The 13,852-nt window shown below is 48.3% G+C and overlaps 1 protein-coding gene across 3 annotated transcripts in view; it reads left to right on the forward strand.

The window, feature by feature from the left end:
• Positions 1 to 13,852, forward strand: part of SF3B1 (splicing factor 3b subunit 1) — a 189,707-nt gene that overhangs the window by 81,833 nt on the left and 94,022 nt on the right. For all 3 annotated transcript variants that reach the window (XM_030209807.1, XM_030209806.1, XM_030209808.1), the window contains one exon: positions 10,234 to 10,504. In XM_030209807.1, the coding sequence (XP_030065667.1) occupies positions 10,234 to 10,504 (271 nt within the window). The remainder of the gene's footprint in view (positions 1 to 10,233; positions 10,505 to 13,852) is intronic.

Genomic DNA, 13,852 nt, shown 5'->3' on the forward strand with positions numbered 1-13,852 from the left:
ATCAGGGCGGGAAGGGGGATCAGGTCGGGTTTCATGGTAACCTTTCAGCTGAGCTCACAGTAGTTTTATGCATTGGCTCCTCCGTGTACAAACAGATTTTTTTTTAAATAGTTTTTTTCTCATTCACCCCATCCTCTCAGTAGTGAAGTCTCTCTTCCGTCCTCTTCACTCCCAGTGATGCAGCCTCTTGGTGCTTCCCACTCCCACAATAATGCAGTCTCTTGTCTCTCATCTCTCGTGTCCTCCTTCCCTCCCCACTTGTTGCAGCCCCTCTCGTCTCTTGATCAGCTAGAGCAGCTAAGCAGCTATAATCTTCTGCCACACTCGGAGTGCTCTCCAGCATGTGGTTGCAAGCACGTCCGGGTTTGTGGCTGTCTCTTCCACCTGCATTTGGTTTTGGCGACGCCATCTCGCAGCCCAGTGCCAGAGCCATTGGAGAGCTCCTTGTGACTTTGGGCAAGTCACTTAACCCTTCATTGCCCCAGGTACAAAATTAGTACCTTTATATAATGTGTAAAATGCTTTGAATTTTTTTTTTTTAATTTGTAGAAGTCTTTATTATACTTATATTGATACAAGACAACTTGTAGACATCTTATAACACCTCAGCGAGACAACAGAAGTCTGATTACAAGAATTAACAATAACAATAAGTTGCATCAATCTACCAGAAATCCCCAAGTAACTTCGATTTTTTGTTTTTTCCCCCCCCTGTGTTGATTACATTAGTAAAATCCCCCCTCCCCAATGAGAGAGAAAGAAGAAAAAAAAAAAAAAAAAATTTAATTCCCCCTCCGTCCTTACTACATCCCTCCCGAGGCCTCCCTCCCCCCCCCTGTACCCAACTCTATAACTCCCTCCTGTCATTCAGACTAGTAACATTCTCCCCTACTCCACATTCAAGAAAGGCTTCCAGGTCTTCTCCCACCTAGGCATTGTCTTACATTTTACTGCTGTCAGTCTCTCCATTTCACACATATAGCGTAATTTAGTGTACCAGCGTACCAGCGAAGGCACCAGAGGTGACTTCCAATTCTGCGCCAGGTTCACTCTCGCTGTCTGCAAGGCCCCCTTCACCAACAGCCACTCGTACCCTTCCAGGCCTGCTGGCCGCTGCCCCAACAGAAAGACTAAGGGATGCCACCGTACAGGTTTACCCAGCCACTTCTGAAGCCGCGCCTGTACAGCCCTCCAATAGGCTTGGGCCTTTGGACATTTCCACCATAGGTGTCCCATAGTACCAACAGCCCCACATTTCCTCCAACAACCTTCAGTCACCTGCGCAAACATATGGTGCAGACGTGCTGGAGTAAGGTACCACCGGAAAAACACTTTAACTGCGTTCTCTTTCATAGCCACTGACCTCGTGGAGCGCATAATCCCCTTCTCCAGCTGCAGCCATTTTTCGTCAGGTAAGGAGAAGTCTAGCTCCTGCTCCCACCGTCTCCTATGTAATAATGAAGGCTTTTGGAGCGACACCAGGGATGAATATAAAAAGGTGATCATACCCCGCGTACTCTGAAACCGCACACAGACTTCTTCCATCGGGTGTGCCTCCCTCCCAAGACAAGCAACGTATTTAGGACCTTTTAAAAAATGCACAAGCTGCAAATAAGAGTAGTAGTCACTTTGCCGTAACTTAAAGTCTTCCTTCAAGTTATCGAAGGGGATCAAATCCTCCCCCACATGCAACTGTCCCATCATTTCAAAGCCAGACTCTGCCCAGCGTACAAAGGTAGGGCTCTCCACACCCGGTCCAAAGAGAGGGTTGTTGACCACAGGTGCCAGTCCCGAAACAGGAGGCTGATGCTCCGCAAACATATGGTCCCAATAGTGAAAGGTAGCCTGTACTGTCGGGGGGAACCGAACAACCTGTCCTCTGTATTTGTTGGGTAGCCACATCAAGTGTCCCAACCTACGAGTCCCCACCATAGCTTGCTCGAGGTGTACCCATAATTTATGATCTTCCCCCCTAAACCACTCAATCGCCGATCTGGCCTGGGCGGCACAGTAGTACCAGTAAAGGTTTGGCACTGACAGACCTCCGAGCTGCTTATTCCTATATAGAACAGCCCGTGGCAAGCGGGGTCTCCTATCGTTCCATACAAAGCGTAACAAACGGTCTTGCAGGCCGGACAGGTAGGACCTTGACAATCTTAGGGGAAGAACCTGAAAGAAATACAGTAGCCTAGGCAGGATATTCATTTTAATAGCCGCGATCCGGCCAAACCAAGACAACCCCGTGTGAGTCCATCTGTCGAGGTCATTATATATCGCTTTCTGAAGTGCCGGGTAATTAACCGCAAAGAGCTCAGACGGTTCCGCTGATATCTGTACCCCCAAATATTGTATGGACTTAGTTTTCCATTTAAATACATACGAGTTTTTCAACGCCTCACACGTCCTCTGCGACACCCCCACTGCCATACCCACTGACTTGTTAGCGTTAAGCTTGTAGCCCGAAACACGTGAGTATCCCTCTATCTCCTGCATCAAATTAGGGAGTGAAATTAAAGGATTGGTCAATGACAGTAACACGTCGTCCGCGAATAACGCCACCTTGTATTCCTGCCCCCTCACCTGAACCCCGGAGATGTCTACATTTTCTCGAATAGCAGCCGCCAGCGGTTCCATCGTCAGTGCAAACAGTAATGGAGACAACGGGCAGCCCTGCCGAGTGCCCCTCCCCAACAGGAACGCACCCGAATTCCCTCCGTTCACCCTAACACACGCCTGCGGGTGAGTATACAGCGATTGGATCCAAGCTCTAAATAAGGGCCCTATTCCAGCTCTTTGCAGAACCTTATCCAAAAACCCCCAATGGACTCGGTCGAAGGCCTTCTCCGCGTCCAACCCCAGCAACACCAACGGACAGGCCCGCGTCCTAGCCACGTGTATCAAATCTAAGGTTCGACGTATATTGTCCATTGCCTGCCTCTCTGGCACAAACCCCACTTGGTCCGGGTGGACCAAGCAAGGCAACATCTTACCCAATCGGTTCGCAAGCACCTTAGCCAAGATTTTTACGTCAGTATTTAAAATTGATATTGGGCGATAAGAGGCACACTCCGTACTATCCTTGTCAGGTTTCGGTATGACTGCTACCCAGGCTTCCATCATTGTTCTAGGGAGCGCCTTCCCGTCTCTCACCGAATTGATAACCAATGTGAGGTAAGGCGCCAGTTCTCGGGCAAAAGTCTTGAAAAACTCGTTGGTGAAGCCATCCAAGCCAGGCGCCTTACCTGTCGGCAAGGCCTTAATAACATGCAACACCTCGTCTAATGTCACCGGTGCGTCCAAGGCTCTTTTTTGCGATTCCGACAATACAGCCAAACCTCGGGCCTCCAAGTATCTGCCCATCTCCCCCTCCTGCACGGCAGCATCCTCCCTGTAAAGGGACTCATAAAACTGAGCAAAGCGCTCCCTGATCTTGGCAGATTTATATAGCATAGCCCCACTTGCATCCTTCACACGCACAATATGTCTAGCCGCTCTGATCTTTCTCAATTTCATAGCCAACATCCTCCCAGGCTTATTGGATCTTTCATAGCAAATCTGTTTCAATCGTGCATGGACAAACTGCAAACTATCCTCATGCAGAGCAGCCAACTCCAGTCGCACATCTTGCAGCTTACGATAATCAGACACCCGACCTGAAGCTCTATACCTTATCTCCAGCACACCAATTTTCTCCATGCATTTTATCAATCGTTCTTTATGATCTCTATTTCTTCGACTAGCGCACTTAATAAAGTGTCCTCTCGACACCGCTTTAAAAGCATCCCATACTATACTCAAGTCTGGACCCGATCCCATGTTAATCTCAAAGTATTCCCTTAGGACTGGAAGGAACTCCTCAACAATCTGAGGGTCCTGTAACAAGCAATTATTGAATGTCCATCTCCTGTCCCGCCGCTCCCCCTCTAACGAGGGAACGACCGACCAGGCCGGAGCGTGGTCTGAGATTGTAATCTGGCCTATGTCAGAATCCCCCCCTCCCTCTGACAGGGTCTTGTCAAGAAAGATGTAATCCAGTCTGGAATAGGAACGGTGTGCTGATGAATAAAAGGTGTAGTCTCTGCCTCCAGGGTGACACAGTCTCCACCAGTCACACAGTCCCATGTCTTCTACTAAGTGTCTCAGAGCCCGGGAGGCGGTTTGATCAGCCGGAGCAGGAGGAGCAGACCTGTCCAGCCCCGGTTGCATCGTGGCATTAAAGTCTCCAGCCATGATCACCTTACCTTGTGCAAACCGCTGCAACTCCTTATGTAGGTACCCAAAAAATATTTCCTGGTGATCATTAGGGGCGTACACATTAGCCAAGGTATACTCCTCCCGCTCCAACTGCACATGCATAAACAGAAAACGACCTTCAGTGTCTCTCCTGACATGGAGTACCTGAACATGAACATCTTTGTTAAACAATATAGCAACCCCTCGCTTCTTTTTCCCCTTGGCATCCGAGGCACAGTATACACCTGGATATAATTTAGAAACCAACAGCCCCTCATGTTTTCTTAACAAGTGCGTTTCCTGCAAGAAGACTACCTTCGGGCTCAATAAGTGTAATTCTCGCTGGAGGGCGTGACGCTTATATGGAGAGTTAAGCCCTTTCACATTATAGGTAAGTACCTTAAAATCAGACATTATATCACTTGTTTGTAGCCAGCCTGTATTGCAAAGGGAGAATGACAGTCAGATTCACAACCCCCCTTTATCCCAACCCCCCCCCCAAAATAGGGAACCCCCCCACCCACCCACTCCACCCTCATGTACCCCCTATTACGCCGTCCCAAAGCTTGCCCTTTACCCCTTCCCAACCGTTCCATCCCCCCCTGATAACCACTAGGAAGGAACATGAACCCTTACCTAGGAAAGACTGAGGAAGCACTCACTCTCCCGTCCTGGCTCCCAAGACCAACCCCCCCCAACCCCCCTCCCATGCTATCCAAACTTCTGCTAACCTATCACTACTCCCACCTAACAAGAAGCTGAATCAAATACACTCCTAACCCCCTTCTTCCACTCTCCCTTCCAACCCAGCTTAACGCAAATATCAAAACCCCCCCCCCCCCTTAACTTTACTTTAGAAATCATTCTAACCGACAGCCGGATAGTTCCATGTTACCACAATGTGAGCCATCCGGACAATAAAAGCATGCAAAACCTACAGACGTATTAACACAGTCCTGTTAAGTTTCAGTCCGTGCCTTCTTCGCCTTGTCCTGGACTCTCTGCCACTTCTGAAGCTTAGCACGTGTGACGGGGGCCAACTCCGGTGCTGGACCATCTGTGGCCACCAGACCCTCACGGCGCAGGATTTTCCAAACTTCTTCAATGGAGCGGATCCGGTGCAAGGTACCCCCAGCAGTAAAACAAAGGGCAAATGGAAATGCCCAGCGGTAGGGGATTTTTTTCTTTATCAGTACCTCCAGGGCAGGTTTCATCTCTCGCCTCAAAAACAATGTGTGAGCAGATAGATCCTGAAAGACCCGGATTTGTGCATTGTTGAAATCAATGTATGGCAGTTGTCGTGCCTTCTGTAGTACCAGCTCCTTGGTAGTGAACGTGGTGAAGCAAACCACTATATCTCGCGGTCTGTTGTCTTGCCGTTTGCCCAGCGCTCTGTGTGCACGCTCAATCGAGATGTCCACGTTGTCCACCAGTTTACCACATAGCAACTTAACAATGGCGCCAACATCCTCGCGGTCCTCAACCTCCGGGACGCCCCTAAATCGTAAATTGTTTCGGCGCCCCCGGTTTTCAAGGTCATCTACCTTTAGTTGCAATTCCGCATTGAAGGCTAGCGCTTTGGAAAGGCGCGTCTCGGTTTCAATCAGTTTTTCCGCATTCTCGTCCACTCTCACCTCAAGGTCTTCCACGCGGCCGCCGAGCTCTCGAAGATCAACGCTCAGCCCGTCCATTTTTTCCAGAATTTCCTCCTTAGAGGCCTTAATCTCGGAACGGATCTCCGTGAGGAACTTCGCTAGTTCTGTAGAAAGCCCTCTCTTTGAACTCACTTTGCCCGTTCCGATCACTGAAGATGCAGAATCCGAGTCCGATTGCGAGGGAGGTGCGGAAGAGAGCACATGGCGCCGCAGCGCTCGGCCTGTCTGCTTGTCAGGGAGACTTTCCTTTCTTGCCGCCGCCATCATCGCCAACCGGCAGTAAAAAAAAACCCCGTCAGCTGTTTGCTCTCTGTTCAGGCTCTCTAGCTGGATATGAACGAGCACGATGTTGCGGCAGAAGATCGCTGTTTTTAGCTCAATGAAGGAAGGTTGTGGCGGAGCTATGGACCTAAGCAGCCATTCAGGTTCGTGACGTCACTTCCTCCTTTGCCAAATGCTTTGAATTTTTAACAAAAAGTCAGTATACCAAATCATATCCTCTCTCCCTTTTCCTTTAATGGGACAGGGTCAACATGAATTAAACCAAGGGAAAACATGCTTCACCAATTTGCTAAGTTTTTTGAAGGCGTAAAAAAAAACAGATTTGATGTTTGTAGTGTATCTATCCTGCTTATCCTTGGAGAAATCTACTGTAGTCTTAAGTGTGGGTGATGTCATCTGATGGAACCTGGATTTGGGTGGTCAGCCTGGCAGAGTAATTTGCAGCCTTCTCAGTCTCGAGTATTTGGGAATATGGTTCTACACCCTTCAGGGCAGTGTCTTCCTACCGGCGGCAAGGATTTAGAAACTTCAGACTCTGGTGCGTTTTCTTCTCCGCTCTCGCATTCCTCGGGCCAGGGATTATTTGCAGGTACTGGACTTAATGGTGGCTTGGTTGGAGGTAGTGCAGTGGGCCAGGGCTCACGTGCATCCACTTCAGACATCTCTTCTGTCTCGATGCTCAGGATTTGAAGGCCCGGCTGCACCTTCTGGGGCTGATGAGATGCAGCCTCTGCTGGTGGCTGGCAAAGACCCATCTGTCAGTGTAAATGAGTTTGGCACCCCCTCTGTGGACAGTGCTAACTACAGATGCCAGTCTTCTGGGCTGGGGAGCTCATTGCCGTGGTCATCTGACACAGGGACAGTGATCAGCCAAGGAAGCCTTTAGTTGATCAACGTCTTAGAGATCAGAGCTATTAGGTTGGCGTTGGTCTCTTTTCAGGACCTTGTCAGGGGCAAGGCACTGTGGGGTCCTGTCAGACATTGCTACGGCGGTGGCCTATGTGAACCATCAGGGAGGAGCAAAGAGTCTTCAGGTGGCTTGGGAGGTGACCCCTCTTTTGTACTGGGCAGAGGCACGTCTGTTGGCCCTATCTGCTGCGCAAGCAGATTACCTCATCAGGAATCTCCTGGATCTGGGGGAGTGGAGCTTGAGTCCATCAGCCTTCACTCTGATTGTGGACCAGTGGGGTCTTCCCATCTTCGATCTCATGGCAACCGCGCACAGTGCTTTTTCAGAAAGAGGAAGGACAGCCTCGCAGAAGGTCTTGATGCCCTCGAGCAGGCCTGGCCAGCGGCGGGGCTTCTTTACTTGTTTTCTCTGTGGCCTCTGGTGTGCAGAGTAATTCAGAAAATAGAACGGCATGGGGGTCTTGTGATGCTGGTTGCACTGGATTGGCCATGGTACAGAGATCTTGTTTAGCTTCTAGTGGAGGAGCCTCTTCATCTGCCAGTAGCAGAAGACCTGTCTCTGGGTTCGGTCTTCACTAACAGTCCCGCTCAGTTCTTTCTTATGGCTTGGCTCTTGAAAGGGCACAGTTAAGGAAGAAGGGATATTTCACTATTGTCATTGCCACACTTTTTTGTTATAAAAAACAGTCCACTTGGCTTATGTAAGGGCAAATCTTTGAAGATTGGCATGAGAACCACAAGATTGATCCCTTCAAAGTGTCACTCCATCACATTTTGGAGTTTTTATAAGCTGGACTCAACAAAGGGTTGACCTTGTCTGTTTTGAAGGTGCAGGTGGTGGCTCTGGCGTTTTTTTCGGGGTCTTGTCAAAGGTAAGTTGCTTGCAGCCCAGGCGGATGGCGTGCACTCCCTTCATGGAGTGTGTTTTATTCGGCCACCTGTTCATTCAGCTGTTCCTCCTTGGGACTTAAATCTGTTGTTGATGGTTTTGGCACCTTTCGAACCCTTAGAGAATTGTATGCTGAAGGATCTCACTCTGAAGACCTGTTTTGTTTTTGTAGTTGCCTTGACCTTGACACACAGGATTTCAGATCTGCAGGCCCTTTCTTGTAGGAAGCTGTTCTTTAAGGACAAGGTGGAGCTCAGGTTAATTCCTACCTTTCTCCCTAAGGTGGTGGTGGTGGTGTTGGCTTTTCACCTTAATCAGTTGGTTTCTCTTCCGGTCCTGGGGGACCTAGTTAGTTCGGAGGAACAGCATTGGCTTCAATGTCTGGATGTTTGGAGAGTTCTGCGCCAGTATGTGCGGGTTATGTGGGAATTCCATCGGTTGGATCATCTTTGTGCTGGTTGGTGGCCCTAGAAAGAGTGAGGCTACATACAAAGCGACTATTGCAAGTTGGATTAAAGAGACTGTCATCGGCTTACTTGTTCCAGGGCAGGACTATTCCAGCCTTTTAGAGAGTTCATTCTGTGCGAGCCCAGGCAGCAGCCTGGGCAAAACATTCCCTGGTTTTCTCTTTGATACCTGTAAAGCGGAAGTCTGGTCTTCACTCCTTTGTTAAGCAGCATAGATTGTATGTAAAGGCTCATTTGAGGTGAGAGTGTTGGATGCGGGGCTTCTGGGGTCCTACTCCTGATGGTCACTGCTTTGGTAGTTCCCATTTGTGCTGGTCTAGAGGGACATAATGTAAGGAGAAATTAGAGCTTACCTGCTAGCTTGCTTTCCTTTAGTCCCTCTAGACCAGCACAGAGAGCCCTCCCTGTGGTTATTCTGTCTTCTCATCCTTGTGGCATGGCACTTCCTTGGGGTCAAGTGTGGCGCAGCAACAGTTTTCTGTAGTTGGACAGTGTCTCTGTTGGCTTGTCAGTTCTGTAGTGTGTTGGTTATGGTGGCATGTGGCTATCTTGTCTAATCATATTGGGTTGTGGGGGAGAAAATCATAGGCAGACAAAAAAAAAAAGCAAGTAGTAAATTTGCTGTTTCTTGGAGCTGTGCTTGTTTGATATTGGCCCTTCACCCTAAGCATTTTACTTTGTCTTTCATACCGTTACACTATATATCTGTCTCAATCATATTTAAATTCTGGTCTCCACCTCTGCTGCTGGTAGTTTGAGGGGCCTTGTTCCTCTTTGTTTCTTACAGGATCCAGGCTCCAACTCCCCTCCTGTAGCTTATCGCCAAGCGTTGTAATCATTCCACATAGTGTCCAAAAATAGTAAGGCTTCCTAAGTGAGAGACTTTTGTTGGTCTTGGGCTCTTTGGATGGGGGAGGGGTTTGGATGGTTTTACAGGGGTTGAAGATGGGAGGGGTTGATGTTAGGAACTAATGACATTTTATGGACCACCTTGAACCCAACAGTTGAAGCAGTTCACAGTAATACATTTTTTCTAAGAACTATATGACAGTGAACTTATGCTTTGGTGGCAAACCACAGTTAACTGGCACTGTGCAACAAGTCCTCTCTTCAATAATTCAGCTCTCTGCCTGGGCTGATGCAGCAAGGCTCACACTGACACACGCATGGGCCGGCTATATGTGGAGGTCACCACACATATGCACCAGTAGATCAGGTGATCTCTGATTCTGCTGGCCCGCGCATGTGTCAATGTGAGCCTTGCATCAGCCCAGGCAGAGAGCAAGTGAATTGTTGAAGGGAGGAGGAGGCAGTACTTGGACATCTGGAGGACCCTGGGTAGGCAGGTGGTCACTGAGAGACTCGTACGCTCCCATGGGATCCCTGCAAGCCTGGAGGGAATTTCTGTGGAATCCCTGTGGACTCCACAATAAACCCCGTGCAGCTCTTGACCGCAGCACATTTGGAGCAGCCATGGCACACTGTTCAAGTAAGCCTATAAATCAGCATTTCTTAAAGTTCAGTGTGTTCTCAGTCTCCATCTGCTGGTAGGATTGCATAACCCATCTATGATGTTGTAGAGGGACTAAAGGAAAGCAAATTGCAGCTAAGCTCTAATTTCTCCTTATTTGATAAACTTCCTATAAATTTGTTTATATAATATAGTTGCAGTCATAACACATAGAAACATATCAGCTTTGGCAAGCAGCTGTTAAACTTTACATAAAAGAATTCTCTGTGATTACTCTGTTTACCCCTATGTTAATATCTAATTTTGTGTCTTTCCGTCTTGCTTTAGGCTGCTGGTTTGGCCACCATGATTTCCACCATGCGACCTGATATTGATAACATGGATGAATATGTCCGAAACACAACTGCTCGAGCCTTTGCTGTTGTTGCTTCTGCTTTGGGCATTCCTTCCCTTTTACCTTTCTTGAAAGCTGTATGTAAGAGCAAAAAGTCTTGGCAGGCTAGACATACTGGCATCAAGATTGTACAGCAAATAGCTATTCTTATGGGCTGCGCTATCTTGCCCCACCTCAGAAGTTTAGTGGAAATTATTGAACACGGTAAGTTTTTATCAGTGTTTGGATACAGAATATTTGTCTGTGGCTTAGAATTGGTTAGAAATCCAGTTAAATGTTGAACATTGTGATAGATTCTCAAGCTTTAATTGCCCAGTAAGATTTAAGATCATTAGTGGGCATGAGTGATGGGATTATTCTACCCCTTTCTTTGCATACAACCTTACACTGGTTGCCAGTGGCACTGAGATTCCATTTTAACATTCTTGTTATGGGTTTTCAGAATTTTGAATGGGTTGGCTCTGTCATACATAGCCCAGAGAGAGATTTTTTTGGGATTTGGATTTTGTTCACACCTTTTTCAGTAGTAGCTCAAGGTGAGTTACATTCAGGTACACTGGATATTTCTCTGTCCCAGGAGGGCTCACAGTCTAAGTTTGTACCTGAAGCAATGGAGGGTTAAGTGACTTGCCCAAGATCACAAGGAGCAGCAGTGGGATTTGAACCGGACACCTCTGGATTTCAAGACCAGTGCTCTAACCACTAGGCCACTCCTCCACTCCACTATATGCAGTATTTTTATTCCCATGAATAAAGATGAAGCCAGGACTGTCATTTAGTTTACTTGATAGTTAAGGAGATAACACATTTACTCACAACTAGAGTATTTTCTAGTGTGACCCCTTCCCTGTGGAATGACTTTTCTTTCGTGGTTAGAATCCAATTATTTAGAGAAAAAAAATTAGATTAGGGATCAATATTCAAAAAAGAGCCGAGTTCCTAATTTTTGCACTAGTTTTAGCCAAATTTATGAGCATAATTTTTTGGTTGAAAATTACTCAATTTAGAAACTTAAAAGTTAAGTTTGTGATAGAACAGTGTGTGTAAGTCTGTAAAACTGCCTTAATTATTTCATGAAGTGTATTTCTCTAGTTTGGCCATGCAGGTGATGCATGTTTGTTTTAAAGCTGCTGCAGAACCAAGGCTGTTCTTTATGTAAGCCTTTTGGAAAGGCAGTCTGCAGTATACTTTCAAAGATAGTTCTGGGCTTTGATTGGCCCAGGAGCTCATTTTCATTTGGATTTTACTGTTTTTTTCCCCCAGTCTTAGCCAGGAAGAAAAGAGAGTATGATCTTATATGTCCTGATCTTCCCATGTAATTTTTAGAAAATAAACACATGTTTAGATAGTTTTATAATTGATCAATATTTCAGTTATCTGTTATTTTTTGCTGATTGTACTTTTTATGTTCATTCAATATTTTTATGAGCCAACACAGAGGATCCAAAGTACAGAACAAAGTCCAAGTAGGAAAGAAAAAGCACTAGGAGCCTTCAAAATTGGAAACAGATCCTTTAATCATACAACTTGAACATCAATCTTTCTTTAATGACCCATCCTGGGTTGTGTTTTGGCACACAGCACCTTCATCGGGGTCAGTACAGTTAGTCCTGTATGAGTGGAAAAAAACGTGATGCACAAAAATGGAAATCTGTCCCCAAACTGTGCAGACTAAACAATTCTTCATGCTCAACACAATTGGAGCAAAACAGTCCTTCGCATTCTGAATACAGATTTTTATGACAATAAACACGGTTAGTTTGTTGCCTCTGTTGTCTGGACTGGTAAAGAATCCTGGTGGTTTGTATGTTGGGTCTGTGAGTGCTTTCTGGGAACTGTGAGACCACTGGGAGTGTGGCCTCAGTAACCTAGAAATCACTGGGAATAATTTGAGAGCGAGAGACTCGCCCAGAGGCAGTTGTGACCCAGTCGTTGGGAGGAGAGTGCTAGTGTAGAGCAAAATTGGCAGGTGCAGGCTAACCTGAGCTGTGCTGGGGGTAAACCCTCTTAAGTGTCTGCGGGGTAATTCCAGGCGGATGGCTAGGCGTTTCGTGCCAAGCTTATTTAGGCCTGTCATTCATTTTTGCCTAGATTTATGAGCCTAGTGCTTGAAAGTCAGTACTAAACTCTACCCCCCCCCCCCCCCCTTAAATCCAGGCCAATTTCCACCCATTTATGCTCCTAAATTTTAGAAGTTTAATGAAATTTTGAGTGTGAAGTTAGTGTACTCGTCCATAGTAAATTTTCAGAGAGGCCAATTTCCCTTCCTCCTGTATTTCTTCCTCATTTCTCTTCACGGCTGGTGTCTCCTGTGTTTTTACCTTTTTTTTCTCTGTACTGCAGTCTGTGTCCCTGGAGTTCCTGGGAACAAGATTCTCCGAGGACAAGCAGGCTGCTTGTTCTCACGACTGGGTGACGTCCGCGGCAGCCCCCACCAACCGGAAGAAGCTTCGCGGGCGGTCCGCACGCGGGGCACGCCCACCGCGCATGCGCGGCCGTCTTCCCGCTCGTGCGTGACCGTTCCCGCCAGTCTTTTCTTTTCCGCGCCTGAGGAGAGTCGTGCCATCGCCGCTCTCCCTTCGCAGCCCCGGAAAGACCGTCGCGTTTACGCGATTTTGTTTGTTTAGTTTTGTGTTTTTCGGTTGCGCGTGCCCCAGTTTTCTTTCTTTAAAAAAAAAAAAAGAGCACGCGCTCCTTTTTCCCTCGTTTCTAGCGAGGGCGTCGCGTTGCGGCCTTGTGGCCGCGAGATCGATTTATTTTTTTGAGGTGTGATTTCCGCCACCATCGACGACTTTAACTTCGCCGACGCGATTTTTCCGTCGATGTCCTCGAAGGTCCCGAGTGGATTTAAGAAGTGTGGTCGGTGCGGCCGGCCGATCTCGCAGACCGACACCCACGCTTGGTGCCTCCAGTGCCTCGGGCCGGAGCACAATATCAAGTCGTGTTCTCTATGTCTCGGTCTCCGGAAACGGACTCAGGTTGCGAGGCAAGTTCTGCGGGACCGCCTTTTTGGAACTTGCGCCGGCCCCTCGACTTCGACGGCATCGGTATCGACGCCCGGTCCTTCGGTAACGGTATCGATGCCCGAAAAATCGGCACCGATGGCATCGACCCCAGGAGAACAGGTCCCGTCGGCCCGCTGGTCCTCCGGTGAGGGCAGAGGTGAGAGACCGCGTGGGCAGTCGGCCCCGGTCACTCCTTCAGCCCGTGGCCCTCGGGACCAAACCCTGTCTGACTCGGGACCGAGGGGGATCGACCTCCTCCTCCTCCATACCACCCGACACCGGTGACGGGCACCGTAAGAAGGCAAAGAAGCACCGTCACCGGTCGCCCTCGACGCATCCGGCTCTCGGTACCGGAGAGGAGTCGACGCCCAAGCGTCCGCGTCGAGAGAAGAGGTCCCCCTCGGTGGTGGAGGTACCGCCACGTCAGGGTCCCAGCACTTCGGTGCAGTCTCCTGGACCCGAGCAGCTTCCGGCACCGATGCCTCTACCAGCCCCCACGTCTTTCCCGACAGCGGGCCTGGACGAGTGCCTCCGAGCCATCCTTCCG

Source organism: Microcaecilia unicolor, chromosome 7 (genome assembly GCF_901765095.1).
Source record: "Microcaecilia unicolor chromosome 7, aMicUni1.1, whole genome shotgun sequence".
Taxonomy (NCBI): Eukaryota; Metazoa; Chordata; class Amphibia; order Gymnophiona; family Siphonopidae; genus Microcaecilia; species Microcaecilia unicolor.